Source organism: Mus caroli, chromosome X, assembly GCF_900094665.2.
Source record: "Mus caroli chromosome X, CAROLI_EIJ_v1.1, whole genome shotgun sequence".
Lineage (NCBI taxonomy): Eukaryota > Metazoa > Chordata > Mammalia > Rodentia > Muridae > Mus > Mus caroli.
The window spans coordinates 64083323-64104596 of record NC_034589.1 but is presented as its reverse complement, the minus strand read 5'-3'; the positions used below and the strand labels follow the sequence as shown (position 1 = coordinate 64104596).

General features: G+C 39.2%; 1 protein-coding gene and 1 long non-coding RNA gene across 4 annotated transcripts in view; one reads left to right on the top strand and one right to left on the bottom strand.

Moving 5' to 3' along the window:
* The window catches only part of Aff2 (AF4/FMR2 family member 2), a 479843-nt gene extending 462856 nt beyond the window's left edge, over positions 1 to 16987 (bottom strand). For 2 of the 3 annotated variants that reach the window (XM_029473591.1, XM_021152989.2), the window contains exon 1: positions 16477 to 16861. In XM_029473591.1, coding sequence (XP_029329451.1) covers positions 16477 to 16523 — 47 coding nt within the window. In that variant the 5' untranslated portion in view covers positions 16524 to 16861. Of the gene's footprint in view, positions 1 to 16476 lie in introns of all 3 variants that reach the window. The other variant, XM_021152988.2, reaches the window with a different exon arrangement.
* Positions 16045 to 20753, top strand: LOC110286564. Its single transcript, XR_002377148.1, has 3 exons — positions 16045 to 16165; positions 18738 to 18805; positions 19090 to 20753. It is a non-coding gene; the product is annotated as an uncharacterized LOC110286564 (long non-coding RNA).
* Positions 20754 to 21274: the final 521 nt, after the last annotated feature.

Below are 21274 nucleotides of genomic sequence, written 5' to 3'. Positions count from 1 at the left end.
TTGACTCCTGGCAGACATAAAAGAAAGCCAGATGCCCTGTGCCACGAGTTTCAACATAGGATTGATGACGCCAGCCCTTTTGGAATAGAATCTTTGGAAATGGTTTTCTGTGGTTCCAAACAATACTCTCTCATAAACTGACCAGTCACATAAATTTCAACTATGAGTTTACTTACCTAGGTAGTGGTTCCTAAGGGAGCTAGGAAGTCTGGGATATCTCTTTATTTTTATAATTTTTATTTATGTGCAAGTGAGTGTCTCTGTGTGTGCACACATGTGTGGAAGCTAGAAGAGGGTGTTGAATCCCTTGGAGCTGAAGTTATGGAGTGACTGTGAGTCCCCAAGTGTGGGTGACAGATACCAAACTCTAGTTTTCTCTGAGAGCAGAATGCCCTATTAACCTCTGAGGCATCTCTCCAGCCCCACAAGATACCTGTTTCTTTCTTCACTTTAAAGTGCCATAAATTGCAACCAAAAGGATTCTTATGCATGGCCTCAGGTAATTTAAAGAAATATAGGACATCTGACAAACTTTTGTTGCTTTTAAATTATTTAGTGTCAGGGGCATTCTCATAAGACTTACTGTGCTATAACTTGTATCTGGCCCTTGATAACCACCCACAATATGGGTAATGAATAAATCAATGAGGGGATGACCATTCTCATCCTTAGGAGGTATTATACTTGGAATTTCACTTTTCCTAAGTACAGACTATCATTTACCATACATATAATATTAAAAGAGTGTCACTCCTTGAGGCTGTAGTGTCAGAGTGGAATGGATACTCATCACTTCGGAAACACAGCTCATATAGCTTCCAAGTAATAGCATTTTAAAGATGTACCTAATGAGCAATATCTCAAAATATATCTCTGGGAAGCTACATCATAGTATGGTGTTTTAGCATCAGTATTTATACACTCTTTTGTCTATTATCTACCTTTGTGATTTTGAGCAAATGTGTCAGTCTTTCTGGACATCAACATCAGAACAGCAGTAGTTATCATGTGTACTCTCACTGAAATGTTTACAGGGTCTGAATGAGGACATTGTATAGATTAGTATCTGGTATGTAGCAACTCCTCAATTGTGGAAACCACTATTTTCTCACAAATTATACACACACACATATCTCCATCCCTCAGGAGGCATCAGGACTTGGCATTAGTCAACTGATTTTTTTTCCTGTTGCAATTAAAGAGAAGACAATATGGAAGACAATATGCTTCCCTCAGAGAAAATAGAGACCTGATTCTTGTCCCAGGTTTAGCTGAGCACTTGATACTTATCTAATGGAGTAAAGAAGAACAAAGGAATTTAAGCAAAGAGAGTGAAAACACCTTCCAACCACACACCTCCAGGCCCGTCCTGCCCCACCCCCATCCAGTCTCTCCAGACATATTTTTCCTGAGCAAGGAAAACACAAGTGAATGCAGAAGGTGTACCTGCCCCCAAAGCTTGGGGAACCAACTTGAACTAAAGAACTTAGGTTATTGTGTACTGCCTTCAGAGCACAGCTGAAATAAAGAGCTTGAAGCTGTAAGACACACACACACACACAGACACACACACCACCCCAAACTGAATTTCTTTCAGAACTGCCCAAATGAAAAGAAATCAGCTGCCTGAGAAGTAAAAGCTGAATGCCTAACTGCTGGTAGGGAGAATGAAAAAGGATCTGGCCCACCTCTGAACCTCCTTAATGACCTTTACAGTTTGAAAGCTCTACAATTCTCGCTGTTTTTGGAACAAGGCTTCAAAAACACTGATGCCATGTACATTGCATGAAAATTGAGCTACATGGTTTCAGGATAACTGATCCTAGATTTTTCTTGCTTTTATAACTTTTATAGTTTTCATGTTTCCGTTTTTAAATGGAAAATTATCATTATAGAAAACTGGTTAGCAGAGAGTCCCAATTCTCTTGTAATATTATAATGATGGAGTCCATAACATCAGCACTGTAGCTAAAAAGCTTGGTGATCAGTTGTCTATGAAAATTCAGTCTTAGTGTTACACTGGAAATATAAACAAGTGGATCTTAATTTGCCACAGCAATACAGCTGGAATATCCAGTGCTTTCAAGTTTAAAAATTCAACAGTTTGAATTCAAGATTCCTCTTTGTTTTGTTTTTAATTGATGGATCATAAATCAACATGAGTCATGGTTTTTTTTACCTGAACCTTAGAATACAGTGAGGCAATTTGCAAGACAGTAAAGGCTTCTGTCTCTTGAATGTTATTCCCCCTCTTTTCTCCCAGTGAGGAAATAGAGCAATTTGTTCATCAACTCTTTAGAATCAGCATATGAAAGGTAAAAATTGCTTATTTTCTTTTAAAATAATGTTTCATTTTGTCCAATCCCCTCAATTATTCAGCATAGGCTGCTCCAATCACTACAACCTTTTAAACATTTTCCTCAAAAAATGAACAAACAGTGTTTAGCAAAAAAATTGTTAAATGAGTACAAAGCAGTGATGCTATTTTTCCTCTTTCAGATACCTAATGTCAGCATCCAACAAAGGGCATACAAACTCTGCAAGTATATCAGAAATATAAAAGATGATTAAAAGGAGAATGATGAACCAGAACAAAGATGCTGATGTACGTCTAGCTTCACCCAATCTCTTTTTTGAAATACATAAGGACACAAGTGAAACAGTGACCACAAAGGTGTTTATGAAAAGAAATGTCAAGAATTTATGAGATAGTGAAAGAGGTGAGTAGGTGATGGGGAAGGGAGGGTTGTATATTTTAGGAAGAACAGCAAGGCTTGTCTACAAGGGATTTGAAATCCACTGAGAGCTTTGTTCACAAAGGAGGCAGGAGCAACACATTAAAGGATAAACACACACGCACACACACACACAGAGAGAGAGAGAGAGAGAGAGAGAGAGACAGAGACAGAGACAGAGAGACAGAGACAGAGAGAGACAGAGAGAGACAGAGAGACAGAGCGACAGAGACAGAGAGACAGAGAGACAGGGACAGACAGACAGACATGCACAAAGACACACAATCAATTCAACTTACAATTTTCCCCACTTCCTACCCTTAGCACCAAAATGTACATTCACTGCTAAAAAATTTTATTTTTGAGAAGAAAATTATAGAAAAATATGTACAGGTGTGAAAATGCATGAAAATATACATTTGCAAAGATATATTTTATGATCTATTACCTATTTACAGGTCACCAGTTCTACAATAGAAGACTCAAATTCACATGTTAGTTCAATCACAAAGATTCCCAGAATGTAGAGAAAAGAAGACAGATCAGACACAAGAGGACTTGGCATTGCAAACTCTCTTCAGTTTTGCTCTCTGGGTGTTCAATTTTTTGTTTCTGGTGTTTACACTTCTGTGGTGTCTGGTTGTCATCACTGCTAAGCAAATGTGTTCAGATAAAAAATAAGAATCACAGTGACCCCAAGACCTTGGACTATTTCTGTGAAGTCTTGTAGGCATAGTCATCCCCCCTTGAATTCCTATATAATCATCAACAAAATAAAAATGGCAATAATAGTGTGAATTAGTCAAAGCTTGATGAAGATTTATTTATTTTTTTGATGAAGATTTATTAGGAAAGCCGTTTCCCATCTTCTGACCTAAAGTCCTTCTGAGAAATGCCATGAGCCACAAAGTTTCTGACTTGTGTATCATTTATGATGCCCTTGGGAAATAGGCTCTCCCTAAGAAAACCAAGGCCCAGGGCCCCATAAGGTTCTCATTACAGACAGGAATGTACCAGGCCAGATGCACTGAGAGTTGTCAAGCTTTGTGAACTCCCCCCTAAAGAACCTCTCGTAAATTTTGCAGAATATATTGCTTTTCCCTGAATTTTTATGATTATGTTCAAGTTAAGGAAACTTACCCCATGCTTCCCATTTACCTTATGTTTTAAGAGTTATGTGATGTCTGTGAACTTCTACGAACTTTTTCAGAATCATATTTTTTCTATTTTAAAATATAAACCCATGTATTTTCATGCAAATATTAATGCAATAGCCTTTCATTTTTAGTATGTGAACACAAGTTAGACATATTTCAAAGTTTTTAAAAAGGACACACTTACCTTTCTTTATCCCATTAAGGTAATGAATCTAATAAAAGATGGAAGTAACATGTGATTAAAGTATAAAAATGACCAGGTCCTGGTATTGCAGTAGTCATATTTCAAGGGAGAAGAAAAACCTCAGAGGGGTGCATGCCTCTTTAGCAGCCACTATCATGTTTGCAGCACAAGGAAGGCTCCACCCAACTTGGAGTCAGGGGCATTGACTGCACCTAGGCGAAACTTTGCGGTTTCTGATAATTAAGTTTATTTTAGTTATTGTTGTTGTTGATTTATTACATTTGTTTTTTAGTAGTATGCACCAAATGTCAAAATTGAACATATAGTAAGAATGCAGTGTCAAATATCTGTATATATGGTGATTCTTAATATTACAGTCAAAACTAGAGTTTTTTTTTTAACACCCCAATAACCTAGAGGAAGGGAATGGACTCAATAGACTGTTGTCATCAAGTGAGATAGCAGATAGGAGACTTAAAGGTTTTACTCTACCAATAAGCACTGGGGATAGGAATATGTTACAAAAACAGGTGTAATCCTTGTAAAAATCAGATTACGAGAAAAAGACAAAATCACAACTTTATTCAATGTGTCATTTATCCTGAGTGACTAATGTATTATTTGTATGAAGTTAAAATTGAGCCTTGAGAAACTCTGAAATAAATCAAATGCCATACTTTATGTAATTTTAACAGATAGATCCCATTAGGAGTCTATTATGCACAGCTGTTGGTTAAAATCATTGACCAACTTCCTTATAAATTAATCAACTGAGGCAATGCTGGCTTTGCTGTCATTGTTTGCTACTAATCTACATTTAGAGTTCACTTTAACTTTTCAAGCCATTTGAGTTCATCAAATTTATCTTTTTGTTCAAGATATATGAGTCATAGCAACTGTTTACAAAAGGCTTTGTGGCAGAATGGTGTAATGAGTGCATTTTTTCAATGGCATTAGTGTGAGCATTGGTACTTCATTGTAACTCCTGAGTAAGATGCTAATCAGAACCCAATAAAAGTGGTCTTCATCATGTTTAATGGGAAGTTTTATAATTTACAGTCAGAATTTATTTGCACAGTTGATGCTTAAACTGTCGTATAACTTAAACAAACAAACAAACAAATAACCCAAAGAGTCTAATTGTAGCAAAAGAGATTTACTTAACATTTTGCCTTTTAGGGTGGTAGAGGCTGCCATGGGCATGTCATGGCTCTTGGACTTTTCTGCAGGATCTTTAATTTATGCAAGTTCTTGATCTCTAGTTAAAGTCCCATTAAATACTTACTAACTGCTTTCTGAGTATATCCTCCAACATCTGGTTTATTTAGCCAGGTGGGGGTTTTAGAGACACTAAAATTCCTAGACAGTCTCATTACCTTTTCTCTGTCTTGCTGTCTTCTAGACATGCATGCTATTGCTTTAAATTTTGGACTGAGAAAAGAAAAATATTTAGGGGATTCTAAGCACAGCCTTATTACTGAGACATCATTTATCAACTACACATCTGTAAAGGGAGGTGGCAGTAGGAGCACGGGCTTCGTTTTCAAGAAACCTGCATTGTAATTAGGCTTCTGCAGTTTACTAACTCGGGAATTTGTGGAAGTTAGGTGTGTCTCTCTCTGATCTTCCACTTCTAAGGCAGTGAAATGGGGGTAAAAGCAGTTATTGTTAGGATGTTTGCTTAGTGAAGTGATGCCTACAAATGACATGACCTAATGAAATGTATGTTCTTGTGCTTTTTGTTGACCATGAAAATATCTTAGAGTTCTTAAGAATTGAAACTTGGAAATTTTTCTGCACATCCTTAAGATGAAACTGTCATCTGAGTCCTCCAGAGGCATAAATAGACAATGTGTTCCATCTAAAAATATATATTTGCAAAACCCAAATCCTAGGTTAGCCTCTCAAGAAGGAAAAATATAAAAACAGCGTCTGATTCAGTTTGGAGAAACTACTCAGCAGAAGTTCAAGTCATGTTTGACTCCCTTTGTACTGCATAAACCTTAATTCAGTGATTGTGACATGCTAAGACACTTTTAACAATGGCACATCATTCCCATAGTATAACCTTTATTATTATTAAATTTAATTTCTGTGAGAATGTCGTACAAGAGTCCTACATCTCCAACTCCTCCTGTGACTCCTCCAAAATTCATGCCCTCTTCTTCAGTTTTAGCCATGAAACTACAGGCCCTAAGAATATTAGGTAAAAACTCTTCCACTGAGCCTTAGCCAAAAGAACCTTATCTAGAATTCTGAATACTAACCCATAAAGTACTGTGACAGATCATGGATATACTTGCACAATCTGAAGAAAATAGTTCATATAAAATGTACAATTATAAAACTGATAGACTAAGCATATTTTTACACAGCATTTTCTTACCAACAATGAATTCTCAACAGTCTTTGCAAATGAGATGTATATAAGAAACATTTTCTTTATAGCAATTCTACAAAAAAATACCTACTGAAAATGAAACAACATATCTCTCTACTTCCTTATACCTACCTATAAACTGTCAACTTTTCTGGTCTGTTAAAATTAAGTTTTACACCTCTGAGTTACCCCCTCATAAATTTGACCATATAAAGTAGGATGTGAGTTATTGTACAATAACCCATTTATATACACAACAACATATAAATAAACACCTACTGTGGATCAGTTACTGTTTTGTGTACTAGAAAAACGCAGAGTACAGCACTAAAATCCCTAACCTAATTGATCTCAGTTCAGATGTTAGAATTGTGTTCAAGTTTACAGATCACTGTAAACTCTGGCAAGCCATACAACAAAGAAGAGTAGAATCCTGAGTCTTGTTGGAGTAGATACCATGTTAGTTATGCTTCATATTTGATTATGAGTTTAAACACAAAGATAATTTATAAAAACTTCAAAATGATCAACAAAAGCATCATCACCAGACCACTGCGAAGTCCCTCAAAAAGCAGAAGGGAATCATTGGGGGTTAGGAGAATAGCTAAAGACTCACTAGATTCTATATTAAGTCCAAATCTACATACAACACACTACTTCAATTTAACCTGGGGCAAATCACTAGTCCTTTGCGATCTCATTTGTACTGTGTAAAATACAACACATATCAGAGCTTATCATACAGTAAATTAATATTTTCACTTTTACTCTCAGTATTAATATTAGTGGTAGCAGTATTCCTATCCCACCCAGATTTACAATTTTAAAGAACTACCTCAATGGCTGACTTAATTTAATAAATGCATGATGCTCTCTACTTTGAATCAAGAAGTAATTGTTACTCTAGGCAGCATTAGAAGTGTAGAAAGAAGAGGCAAGTTCTTATCTGACACAAGAACACAGGTGAATAAAGACATTAAGAAAGTGAGACTGTGTCCTGCAGCCAAGACAAAAGTGTATTCAGTGCAGTATGAGAACACAGAAAAGGGAAATTTAGGACTAGTTGGAAAGGGACAGTAGCCTGAAGAATGCTCCAACGTGGTTGCTCCATAGATATAAAGCCCACATGTGAAGGATAAAATAGCTAAAGAATTATTTGGTGTTTAATTAGTTAATCATAAACACATATGGAAGTAGCAATCAGATGGTATGCTAGCATACATTTTAGGGAAAATAAAAAAAAATGCTGAGAGTAAAATCCTGCTACACATCTTCTAAATAACAGATTACATCATTTTTCTTAAAAAAGGAGAAAGGGAAAGGGAAGCTATGTATCTGGGAATATCTTAAAGGCTACGCTCTATACATCTTTTGAAAACAGTTATTTGGCAAGTTAGTTGCCCATTTACACACATTTATTTTAATTGTTTCAGGAAAACAAATTTTCATTTGGTATTTCCTAGGATAAGTGCATCTATGCTTCCACAGCTCAGACAGTCAAAATAGTTTTTATTAGTTTTGTGGTCATCTCTCCTCAAATTGTAGTTGGTGCTAAGGAGAGTTTGCAACTACACAACAAAATAAAGCACTGGCAGCTGGGAGATAAATGTGAGCCAAAGGAGGTAACTCTTAAGTCCACAGGCAATCATTTCCTGTTGTGTATTGGATGCTCGAGGCCTTCTAAATAACACAGTTTTCTACTTTTCTATTTTTGTTTGATTGTTTGATTAATTTTGAAACAGGGTCACAAATCTGTTGCCCAGGCTAGCATTGCAATCCCCCTGCCTTAGGATTATAGGCATACACCACCAAGCCTTGATAGTCACATCATTTCTCCCCGTATATTGTTAAAAGCACTTAAAGCATTTCATGAGCCGGATGAAGATTGCTTCACCTACAGTAGGTCTTTGTAAATTCCTCTTTGACTTACAAGCCTGTGCCACAGTCTTTCTCTACATTTAAATCTGCATTCCAGTGTTACCTCTGTAAACCCATAGAGGCCATTTACATTCTCTTAATCTGCTGCTAAAACTGATACTAACTCTGTGACTGGGAAAGTCACTTTACTATACTGGGTCTCAGTCTCCTCGTCTGTACTATGTTGATACAAGACCAGAGAATTCTAAGGAGCCCCCTAGCCTTTAAACAGTAGGTTCTAGGAATTGATTAATGCCTATGCACCAGAGCCAAGCATTTTGCCAGCAAATAAATAATAGCTAATTGATGAGACCTCTCCATGCACTTCATCAGAGACATCCATCATGCCGAATCTAATTTAGTTACTGTGGCTGTGCCGACCTGGCATGAAAACAATCAGTCCCTTTGGAAAATTAATTTGTTCAAAAATTAGTTGACTGACATCCTGGAGAGGGAAATAAAGCCCATGCGATTACAGTTTTTACGTCGTTCAACAGATAGTTAGGTTATTCTGTGCATGCTGCCTCAGTCTGCAGGTTAGACTGACCTCATAACATGCTCTGAGTGGCTAGTCTGATCAAACCAGAAATCCAAAGATGAAGGAGACATCAGAGTCCCAGAAAACTTCTTCCAATGTTTTTAAAACCGAAACTACAGTTTCAACCCTGCTATAAGACAAATAGTGCGTTATTTCTGTTTTGTTATTGTTTACATTACAAAGAAAATATTTCAACTCTGTTTCAAGGAGATATGCTGCCTACCAAAAGAAATATTCTAACTCCAAGAATAGAGTATAATAAAGGTCACCAAAAGAAACATTATCTGTTCCTGAGAACAGCTTTTCATGGAGAAGGATAAATGATGCTGAGAAATACTCTTTGGAAATCTAACAAAACAAACCATTCTTCATTGCATAGAAGTGATTTTTTTTTTTTTTGGTTTAGAAAAGAATACTGAAGAATAAACAGATGAGTGATTTTGAGCCTACAATGAAAACAATTTCTTTAGCATATTCCCCATGGCTTATATGCCATCACTTGCCTACTGAAAGGCAGAATCAAAGACTACATTAAAACACTAGTTCATATTCTTTTTTCAAACAAGACATAATGAATAAGCATATTTTTTAAAACTCCTTAACCTAAGCAATTTGTAATTAAAATCAGGCTCTGTCTATATTACTATTATCAACTCTGCTTAAACTACACAATTTTATTTAAGCTCATGGATAATTTTTCTCAACTCAGTAAAGTTGGTAGGTATTAGTAGCTAAAGTTATTGAAAAGATTTACTTTAAACAAATCCAACAATTCAGAGCATCACCTTCCCTACAGTGTGGTGTGCCTTGCTTTGATCAAGCATATAAAATTTCATTGAAGCACAACATAAAAGTTTAGCATAATATGAAGCCAGTGCTGGACCTTTGTTTAGCAGACATGATAATTTATGGTGTAGATCTGCAACAGTTAAGTAGAAAAACAGCTTTCTCATGATGAAATACAAGTCATAAAAGGTGAAACTCAAGGAAAGCTGATGGAATCCCAACCCTCCGATCACTCATCCCTTCTTCAGGTTTTTGTCACACATTCTTTAACTTTCTCCATACAGATTGAGAAACAATAACACTGACTCCTTTAACTTTGTGCTTTAAAAATTATTCCTTCATATTTTTTCAGTGCTAAACATATCTTATATTTCATAGAAATTATATGTTTTAAATTGCACCCATAGCACAGCTTCTATTTTTATCTTTCCTATTAAGTTTTTGTGTAACCATTACTTTGTCTCATTATTTTTTGCAAAAGGGATCAGACTGCTAACAGACCTGACAGAAGTAAGAATAATTAAAACACTACCATGCAGGCTGAGGTTAGTATTATCTCATGGACTTAATATTTAAGCAAGTACTTTTGAAAGATGCACATTTGCATGGATCAATCTTTGAGCCAAGTATGGCTCTGGTGTAAATCAACAGAGGGTTCTTCAATACCTCCGATGGGAAGGGGCAGTGCTAAATGATGCAGATGGGTGATATACAATCATTTAGGAAGCAATGATCTTAAACATAAATTCCTTAATGTAGCAGTTGTGAGGCAGTGAAAAGTACAAGGAGCACATTTCATTTAACCATTCATTTGCTGGGAAAACTTCAGCAAGTCACCTAACTAACCCCCTGAACTTCCATTTTCTTCCCTTGAAAATGGAGTTAATTATATCAATTCTTATAAAGCCTCAAGGTTACTGGAAGGATCAAAACAAAGAACAGATGTGATAGATTACAAAGCTTTGACAAGAATTATTATGAACTTCCTACCCCCACTTGGGAGCTGCAAATAAACCAGAGAAATGTACTGTGGTCATCTTTATGATCAATATCAAATTTAAGAAATTTGACATTCAAAACATGTGGCCAGTGTTCAATGATTTCAGCTTTTAAACTTCAGTGTTCACTGTTATATATGGCGTACCTATATGCATACAACAACTATAATTTAAGTAGTCCATACTTCCTAAAAATGTGTTGATATGCTAATCCTCATAAATGTCCATGAATGCATTTATGAAAGTACTAGAAATGAAATGATTGATTATGGTAAAAATATTATATACATACATAAAATTGTCAAAATAAAATCCATTATTTTCTACAACTAATGTATGCTAAGAAAAAAAGAAAAGCATGTGAAGAGATTGTTCTTTTTTTAACTAACAGAAAAAAATCAGTGTTCCATAGTGGTCAAGTACATGGTGAGTGCACAAATGTATTTTTCTTATGTAAGTGTAATCTACACAATTCAACCCATTTGATTTAGTGAGCTACATGTCCTCAAAACACACAATAAATTAAGTCAATGAGGTTTTGTGGAAGGGCACCTGATATATATATATATATATATATATATATATATATATATATATATATATTTATATTTCATAGAAATGGATTTCTGATCATATCCACCAGGCTGTGTGTACTTGGATAAGGTGTATATCCACCCGGTCTAGAATCAAGTCTGCTCATCAGAAAAATGGGAACAACTCTGGCAATTTCCAACTCACAATGATAAAAGGATCTGTCTTATGGAATAGCAATGAACTTGTTGGAAATACTCTGTCAAAATGTCCTTGAGGTTCACTCAATCTAGGATGAAACCTGACCTGCATTACTAAATAGCTGACATCCCTGAAAATAACTATCATCTTAGGCCATTATGTTGCAGAAAGTTGTTGGAAAGATTAAGTGAGGTGGAGTACTGAATGTATGAAGTATAGAGCTCCCCCAAATGAATGAACTCTCAAACTGCAATAGGGAAGATTAACCTGAGTTCTACTGCAGCTGAAACACAGGCACATGTATATGCCCTCAAGATATTTTCTTCAAGTTCAATTCTTGATTTCATTAATCTTCATCACACATTCTTTATGCATTTACCAGTAAGTATGTTTTTTTTAAAGTTACTTTTCCTCTATCTCATAGGCACGACAGAAAGATAAAATTAAAAGAGAAAAATGTAATCACGGAGTTGTTTTGTCTACATGAGAAATTAATCTAGTGTATGGCGATTGACCCCTTTGAACTATGACCTAGAGTTATAAGCTCTTAGACAAACAGCTTTGAGATTGTTCTACAGATGATAATTTCATTGGACTTTTAGAATTTTTAAACACGTGTAAATATTGCACACAAGAAATAGTCACAGCTACGAATAATGGAGATAAAGGTTCAACATATTTGAATCATTTCTATCCAACATTAATTAACATGTTTTAATACAATATAATCTTTATCCATCTATAAAATATTTAAATGCTTGGACTGTCATAAATGCTTATAATGACTGACACATTTTAAGGCAGTCATTTTCTATCTTGATTTGTGTATTTTAAAGTTGTTAAATGCTTGACTGAACCCTAAACAAAACAATTCATGTATCATTAAACTGATTTCTAACATGAGATAATTTTCTTCTTTTTCCAATAGCTGTGATTTTTAAGATTATCTCAGACAGCCTTGATTCTTTGCAGGGATATCTGGAGGTTGTAGAGGGGATCTTATCAAGAGCAAGTATTACCGCTTTTAATCTCTCTTCCCCATACATTTCTTTAAAACTCTGTATACAAAATGGTCTACTGAGCGAATACTCAAGCATTCTAAAGAAGACATACCACACTAGGCAAAAACATGAACTATAGAGAGTTTCTTTTTAATGTACCACTGAGTATAAAGGGGAAAAGATCAATGGCTGACAGCAGAGAACAGAAGTTCTGACAACCTACAGACCTTAAAGAAAATGAGACTCCTCCCCCTCATAGTGTTGTCCTGGTAGCCCCAGCATGAGAAAAGTTTCACCCCCTCTATTTCCCACATTTTCCCATCCACAACCAGTCCTGTTCTACTCTTCTGGTCGACTGTAGCTAAGGGAGCCCCAGAGGACCTGTGTGGAACACAGGAGTGGGTGGAGGCAGATGGGCTGCTGTGGTACAAGCCATGCCTGGCTGGAGCTGGAACAGTTCACTTTTGTCTGGAAAGCAGGTCCCCTCCTCCAGCCCCCATGAGGTCCAGAAAACTTGGGAAAGTGTTAGCTGCTGGAGCAGGCCCTGGGGGTTGCCTTCATCCCAAATAGAAGAAGCCTGGCTGGCACATGGCCCCTTCTCAGCCTTGACAGCCTCACATAGACCTTTGAACTTTCTATTTATATAACAGTTTAGTGAGTTTAAGTCTCTTCCTGTATAACTGCCCGTTTGCAAGCTTGCCTCTAATTAGGCTACTTGTGAGACATCATATAAAATCTACAAACAACTGATGCAGTCCTTTGCCATGAGAATCAGGCCAGTATCACAATTTCTTTAAAAAAATAAAAAACAACTACTTTTAATATTTGGGGTTTGCTATCATGGGAGTTTTTACATTTCTGTTCTTAAAAATTATCTCTTTATGTTTTTAACCAGTGAACACACACATGCACACACACGCGCGCGCGCACACACACACACACACACACACACACACACACTGTATTTTTTAATAAAAAGGTAACTGCCTCACAAAAAGAAATTTGGCATACTACAAAGAGGTACCATAATGTTATGGAGGTAGGTGCTTACAGGATAGAAAACCTGTACACTTTGTAAGCTTTTACATTTATATTAATGACTTTGCCATTGCTGATAAAGACGTCCAAATCTAGTCACATGATCTCCAGATTCCTCAAGAATTCGTTTACTTGTTTAACAAGGACAAATCTATGGGATGATTTAAAAAGCAGGAACTATGCTTTCCTCTTCCTTCCTTCATATTTTTCCCTTCTTTTAAAAAGATAAAATGATGTATTTAGCAGACATTAGCATCTGTGCCTTCCTTTCCTTTCACAGAATGGTTCATATTAATTTCCAACTCAGGTGAACACTATTCATGCATCCAGAAATCCTAAGGAACTTGAGCTTTGCCCTTTAATGGGGTCCAGAGCATGACCCATTAAGCTACCATTGCAGTTTGCAAAACCCAGTGATACATTCTGTAAGGCATATGAGCACTCCCAGACACTGCACAGACCTGCACAATGCAGCAGCATTCATAACCCTTCTTTGGAGTGCATATTTGTCCTAAGTATGTTTATCAATGTGCATTCAGTTTGTTTTAAATTTACTATAGCCAAGTGTTTGTAAATAATGCATATTCCTGTGTATGTGCAGCCATTCTTCATTAAGCTTAGAAAATTGAGTTGGGGTTTAATTTTTTCAGCTCTCCTGATGAATTTATTGATAGGTATCTACGTAGAGTTAACATAGAAATAGTTTCAAGCTTGCTGTTCCACAAGTGAATAGGGTCAATGCAAATGAGCTCTTTAACTTTTATGCCTTACCCCTCATTTGTCTTTCTACATACATGAGGTAGTGCATATCATCGCTTTAGCCCTCTAGTTATTTTCATGAAATGGAAGTAAACATATAACAAACGTTATGGTTTGAAGGATGTATAGGTTATCATTAAGAATGATGTCAAGCTTTTCAGTTTATGGACCATGGTCGTATTTGTGTTTCTTTTCTCTATGGAGGTACTTAAAATACAGAAGCGCAACCACATTACAAATATTTAAAATACAGATGCAGATTCATAAGAAACCTTGCCATTCACAACCAAGCAATGAGAAGGAAAATTGCGTGGTTCATGTATACAGAAAGGGAAGGCAGGCTTTTCTATTTTATGCAGATATGTTATACCATTCCATCAGTATTTTCTATCACATCTACCAAATCGGTCAGCATGCTCTAAAATGGATGTGTCATAGTTACAGATCAGGAGGAAAATGGTTTTGTATTTTTCTTAAGAATAGGAATTTCTAAAGGGAAACAGGCACACATGTTCCTAAAAAACAGAAATTAAGCAGAAAGGTTCACATCCCCTTTAAATATTCAACTACACATGTATAATATTAAACTAGAATTAAAACAGTAATATATGTGAATGTGTGTGTGCAGAAACGTAATTCCTAGTATATGCCTAAATTTTCAGCTAAGCCTTTAAATCAATTATAGCAATGTCTATTAAATTAGCAGTGTTACCTAAAGCATATATTAGACAAATTGCATGCAGATAATAATGATGTGGTTATCAGTTGTCAGCAAAATAAATTACTATATCCGAGTAAATGTTGCATTCAGAAATATAGCATTAAATTGAGCAGAAATTTCAGGAATTTTTAAAATTTTAGCAAGAACAGATTCTTTAACTATAATGTTTTCCTCACAACTAATAAAATCCCACATAGTTTTTTAAATGTCTATAGATAAATACTGATATATTTGATGATTTATTTGGAATTTCTATAACAAAATGTAAGGTATCTTGGGTTTGCAGCCAAGCAGTCACGAGTGGCATAATGAAGCTATTGGCCAAGCATCTGACCCTTTTTTAAAGAAGGAAATTGCCTAAAACATGACATTGACAATGGAAATCCCTGCAAAAAAGGCACAGCATTCATGGCCAGCAGCTAGTAGTCTGAACATTGCAAACGATTTCAAACTGTTGGTGGGCACTACAGATTCTCCTCACTACATTTAAAGGGCAAGAGTGCCACTTGAAGTCTCTGCTCCTGTGGCTGCCTCCTTCCTCATCTAAATACTTGGGCATGGGCGGGGGAACTGGTACATTAAAATATTGTGACTTATAAAGAACGATAATGTTTATAGTAAATGGTGAAGTTTTTCTAAAGTTATTAGATCTGAGGAGCAGTATGCATGTGCGCCTGTACATCAACACAGAGAGAAAGAACTTTCTGCTCCCCACCCCCACCACAGTCACCTTTGCACCATGTTTCAGGATCTCTCCGCAACTTCATGGTATTTTGTTTAAAGCAGGCTAAACCTGGGGATTCTAGCTGTGTGTCCAATACACAAACCTAAGGCTGCCTCCCACTGGGAAGCCAATGGGGGTTCAGAGGCGAATTAAATGTTCATTGACTTCGGAGCTGAAGACTTTAGGGGCCAACTTCAAACACCCTTCCACTTGAAAGCCAAGCGCTAAAGGCAACTGGGCTGGAGGTCCCTAGTGCAGTGGCCCCTGAAGACACTGCTCTGAGAAGAGGAACTTAGGCTGGATAGGCATTAGGTTTTGGACCCATGCCTTTCTGGGTGGGGACTGAGGTGGCAACAGCGTGGGCGGTGGCCGCTGAGCAAGCTGAGGGTGGCCTCTGGGTACCTGGCTGTCGCTTTTTCTCCCGCCACTGGCTGCAGGCACTGGCAACTGGAAAGTTAAAGCATTTAAGACTGGATCCTACCCAATCAGCTACTGGTGAGAAAAGACCCCAGGAGGTTGTTGTGCGGGTGGGTGGCACTGAAGCTGCTATGGGCCGGCTGCAACTCTTTAGACTTGGAGTGCAAAAGGGATGCTCTTGCCCACATCTTTCCCTGTCCCCGCACCTCCCCCATCCCAGCACCCGACCAAGGAGTCACTGAAGCCAAAGCTAGAGGTGTCTGGGAGCAAGTGGGAGAGTGTCCGGGGCGCCCCCCACAACAGCTCTGGCTCCTCTTAACAAAGGCGAAAAGCCCAGACCAGACCGGGGATCCCGCTCATCAAAAGAGAAGGGAAATTTTAACACCTACCACTGCTGCTCCAAGTCCCAATCCCTGAAAAAGTCGAATAGATCCATAGCGGCGGGGCGGCGGCGGCTGGCGGCCGTCTGTCCCTGCTCGCTGCGTGTCGGCGCGGCTCTGAGCTGCGCTGCTCTCTGGCTGCGGTCGGCGGCGCGGCTCTCTGGCCCTCCTACCCGGTTAAAAGTGCTGGGGCCGCATAAGCGGCAGCGGCGGGCGCCCGGGGTACCTAGTCCTGCGCTCCGGAGCAGTGGCGGCAGCGGAAGCGATGGCACCGGGCAGGCAAGAGCCTGACCTCCCGCTCTGGTCCACTCGCTCCGCGGCTGCCCGCTTGCCCAGCGCGTCCGGGCTGCGGTGGCGGCCGCTTAGAGCTGGGGTCGCCTGGGCCGCCCGCCTGGCAGGCTGCTGGCGGGTGGCGACGGCAGAGGCGGGGGCGAGCAAAGCAGTGGCAGTGGCGCGGCGCGGCAGCCGGGGCGGCAGCAGCGGCGGCGGCGGCGGCTGCACAGGCGGCGGCGGCCGAGACAGCATCACACACTTACACACTCACAGGGGGCGGAGCCTGGACAGCTCGAAGCCGCGACATGGAGCAGACACGTTATCATCCTTGGATCTGGCAGGGGCTAGCCCCGCCCGCCCTTGCTCCTGGATGCCCCCCACCCCCTGTCAAAATCAGCTGATGGGGACAGTTGCAGAGCTGAAGACTCAGACCCAGCCCAGGACCCAGAGGAGGTCCTGGGACCCAGACACGGGAACACAGAAGGTGGTCTCGCTGTACCAGAATGTGTAGACTAACAGAATGGGACACCCTCACCCCAACCTACCACTGGGATGTAGTATCTGCCATCAGGAAAGAGTGCACAAACTGCTGCAAGGAAGGGCTAGCGCCCTGCTGCCATTGCCTGTAGTCCCTACCCAGACATTCTTTTCAGATCACTGGATCAAACTTTTGCGTCCCCAGCATCCCTCTGGGCTGCATCACGGGGCATGTGTGTTCAGGGAGGACAGGGCGGTCACCTTCACCATTTCTGCGGTGCTGCGCATCCCAGCCGAGTTCACGCTGCAATATCCTCTTAGGCTGAAGGAGTACTGGTCCCTCAATAGGTCAGCAAGCTCTGGGCCCTGGATTTAGTAAACTGCAATGGGAGGGATAAAGGGCGTCCCCTTGAGTGGTCCTTGGGATAAGTGGTCATAGTACTAGTTTCTTCCAACCTTAAGCTTTGGGCGAAAACCTCCTGCATTTTCCTTCTCTGAGAAACAGGAAAACCGCTGGGTGTGTGCCCACTATCCCACGCACCAGCTGCTTTTCTCCCTTCTGGCTTGAGAACAGTCTCTGCACGTGGAGGGCTTAACCACACCCCTCTCCTCCTTTCAGCTTGTCCTTCTAGTCCAGGAAAGGATGAATCCATTCCTTTAGCGAGTTCCTCAAAGGAAAAGTTTCCTCACCTACTCAAGAGAAAAAAAGATGTACAGGATTATAAAGGCTTGTTCAATTTGGAGTCCCAGACATCTGAATTACTTTCCTACTGTCCTTACAGGGAAGGTGCAGTATTGGCACTGTGCTGAAATCCTAGGGCTAGAAGTGAGCAGAGCAGTACACAACATTGACAGAACCTCCTAGCCTCAGTTTTCCCATCTGTACAACTAAAAAGTGTTACCCTAGTGGGCATCTGGCTTATTCTGATCTCTTTCCTTTTCCTATTTGAATATTTGTTTTTAATCACCTCACACACTCAAAATCATCTAGACAGCCTTGCTTTTTGATCTTGATGAACTAAGAGTCCCCACTAGGTCATTTGCTCAAGATCTAACATCTCTCCTGGAGGGGAGGGGAAAAAGTCAGATTGCAACCTTAAACCAGAGAAGCTGTACACCATATAACAGAAAGAACCACAGCTCTATCTTTGGATTGCTTACACCCAGGGCTTATTTATTTATTTATTTATTTATTTTGGTAAGGGGAAGAAAGCACATTGTTGGCATGGAGAAGTAAAGCTCCAAGATGCTACAATTTCTGTATTCAGTGGGACTTTACCCAATGTGTAGTTTGCATGAACCCAAGTCTTCTACAGATACTAGTGAACTGACAGAAAATCAACCAATGGACAGCCAAAGGGAGACCATGTTTCAAATCAGCTTGTTAACTGGTACAGGTTGTGTTAAGTCCAATAGGATATGGCTGCTACTACAGGATTTAAAAATGGGAGTTACAACGTTTAAAAATAGTGTGAGTGGGGTTACACATTATCTGTGTTCCTGTTTATCTTCTGTTCTAGATTGTGAGTCCTTCCTGCGACAAGAAATGTCCCATTCCAACTTGTGGCCTTCATACATTATGCCCTCGGTAAGTGATGCTCCAATTCTATTTGATTGCTAATAATGATTGTCACCATGGGTTAATGCTTGATCTGTTTAAAATGCTTATGCAAATCCAGAACATCTACAGTTAACATTTAAATGGGGATTATGGTCAGTTGCTACCTATTTTATTTTCATTAGAGGGAGGGATCTGTTCACTGGGGAAAGACATACAAGCAATATTCTAAATAAATTCTCAACAGAAATAAAGCTGCTCCTTTAAGAGTTTCAGACACCATCACCCCACTGGTGCACTTTCTTCCCAATCAGCAGGGGGACAGAGCAGAAGCAGAAGGAGCCAGCAAGAGGCACCACTCTGAACAGAAGTGCCTGCGGGAAGGAGAGAAGAGACAAGTGGTGCTGGCTGCTGCTTCAAAGAGGGGCAGGGGCTTTCCCTTCCTGAGATCAAAACCAAGTTAGAAGGCATGGAAGCAGCTCCCCTCCCCACCGCCTCCTAACAGAGAGGAGACTAAAAGAGGCAACACAGAAGAGGCCAGGCTGTCCCTGATGCCAGCAGCACAGGTCCAGCACACACTAAGTGGGGGAAGCTTTGTTATCTTAGATCTAAGGCTAGTTTTCTCCCTTAGTACTAGACTTGCACAACCCTGACTCTGATAGATGCTCCCTGGAGTCAGGGCTGCCTGCAACTGTCATGCCAACAGCAAGACCATCTAGTCTCTAGGAGGACAAGTTACCTTTGTCCCATTCCACTTATTGGGCCATCTTCCCCAAGGTAAAAAGGGTCCTCAGCTGTTGTCCTGGATTTGATAGGTAAATCGCCTTAGTTCTTCCTGCTTCCCTGACCTAGCAGAGCCTATGTTAGGCCACAGATTCACAGTTGTCAGTTCATTCAGTATTTGGAATCTGCACACTCCTTCTGTTCTGCCTTATCCTCCTCTCTATTAACATCTGTCATCTCGACTACCTTGTACATTGTACCTCACTAACCTTCCCCATTGACCAAATCATCAGTCAAAGGGGGCCTGCTAGGATGGCCACTGAACAGCCTCTGCAGGCAGCACAAGATCAAAAGTGAGACTCCAGATCTCAATCCATGTAAGTAAAGCAGAAATTATTTTTAACAGGTGTGACTTGAGAGAAATGCTGATTCTAAGATCTTCAGAAGGAAATTTTCCCCTTGAATTACTTTTATAGGAGTTTAATTCAAAGTCTCCAAGTACTAATCTTCATTTCAAAGAACCTGAAACCGTCCATTCCTACAGTATTACTAAAGGCATTGTCACACAGATTCTGATAGTGTCTAAAACTAAAATTAATTTAAAATAGTTTAACCATGCATGTCAGTTTCCGGAAAGGAACAAATCGACATAGTGTGATATATGTTATTGTGTTGTAACTCGGATTTCTACATTTGCTTCTGACATGGCATGCAGTAAGGCTGACTTATTTCCTAGGAAGAAATTACGACTTGTGTTAGTTCATATTAGTGAACCTGTTGAATGTAATTCCATGAATTACACTGGGAACATCAAGGACCTCTATGAAGGAGAAACTTGGTGCTACCTTGAATTTAGAATGGGTCAACATAACTGATGCTGGGGCAATTTCCTCAAATGTGTAGCAACTTCCAGAATAATCCATGTTAAAGGAGCACTTCCATGATTTTTGTTTGGTTAGTTGTTTTGTTTTGTTTTGTTTTTGTTTTTTGTTTGTTTGTTTGTTTTGTTTTGTTTTGTTTAACTTCCAGATTTCTGTACTTGTTCAAATCTGTGTGTTCACGAAGTACAGACTTCAAGGACAGAGACAAAGAGACTGTGCAATGAAACAGTGTTGGGATCTAGTGGGCCTCCCAGGGTTCATTCAGCCAGACAGTGATGGTGGTTCATGAGTTGATTTCAACTCTGCTCAGGACAATTCTCTAAAACAGCGATGATGCACCTAATAAATATACATGTGGGTTTTTCCCACCATTCTACTTTGTACTTTGGATCTCAATCATGTATTATAATTGAAAGTCTTTACCCTTGGGCTTTTTGGTTATCACAGAGAATGACCTGATTTCACAGCTTTTCCAAAGTTTCTGGCTCTGGGTTCCTGCTGGGTCTTAAATATCAGACACAATCATACCCTTAATGATAGTTGAGAGGTGATGCCATTGTGATTTAAATTCAGATTTTTGTAATTCCCTGATCATATTTAGCATAGCAGTAAAACAGATTAAACTTGATTGTCTATCCAGGCACTGGTCTAAACATATTTTTTTTTCTTCATTTACTCCTCAATGTGATTCTCTAATGTAAGTATTGCTGTTAAGTCTCTTGCAGAGAGTAAGTATTTACTCAAACTCACAGACTTCACAGGTGCTAGAACCAGGCTTTATACTCAGATTTACTGGCTACCAAATCCTTGTACTAATACCGACTTAATGGAGGATTTCTATCACTATAATTATGGAAGGCATGCAAGGCATTATTTTCATTTGACAGCCAAGAAA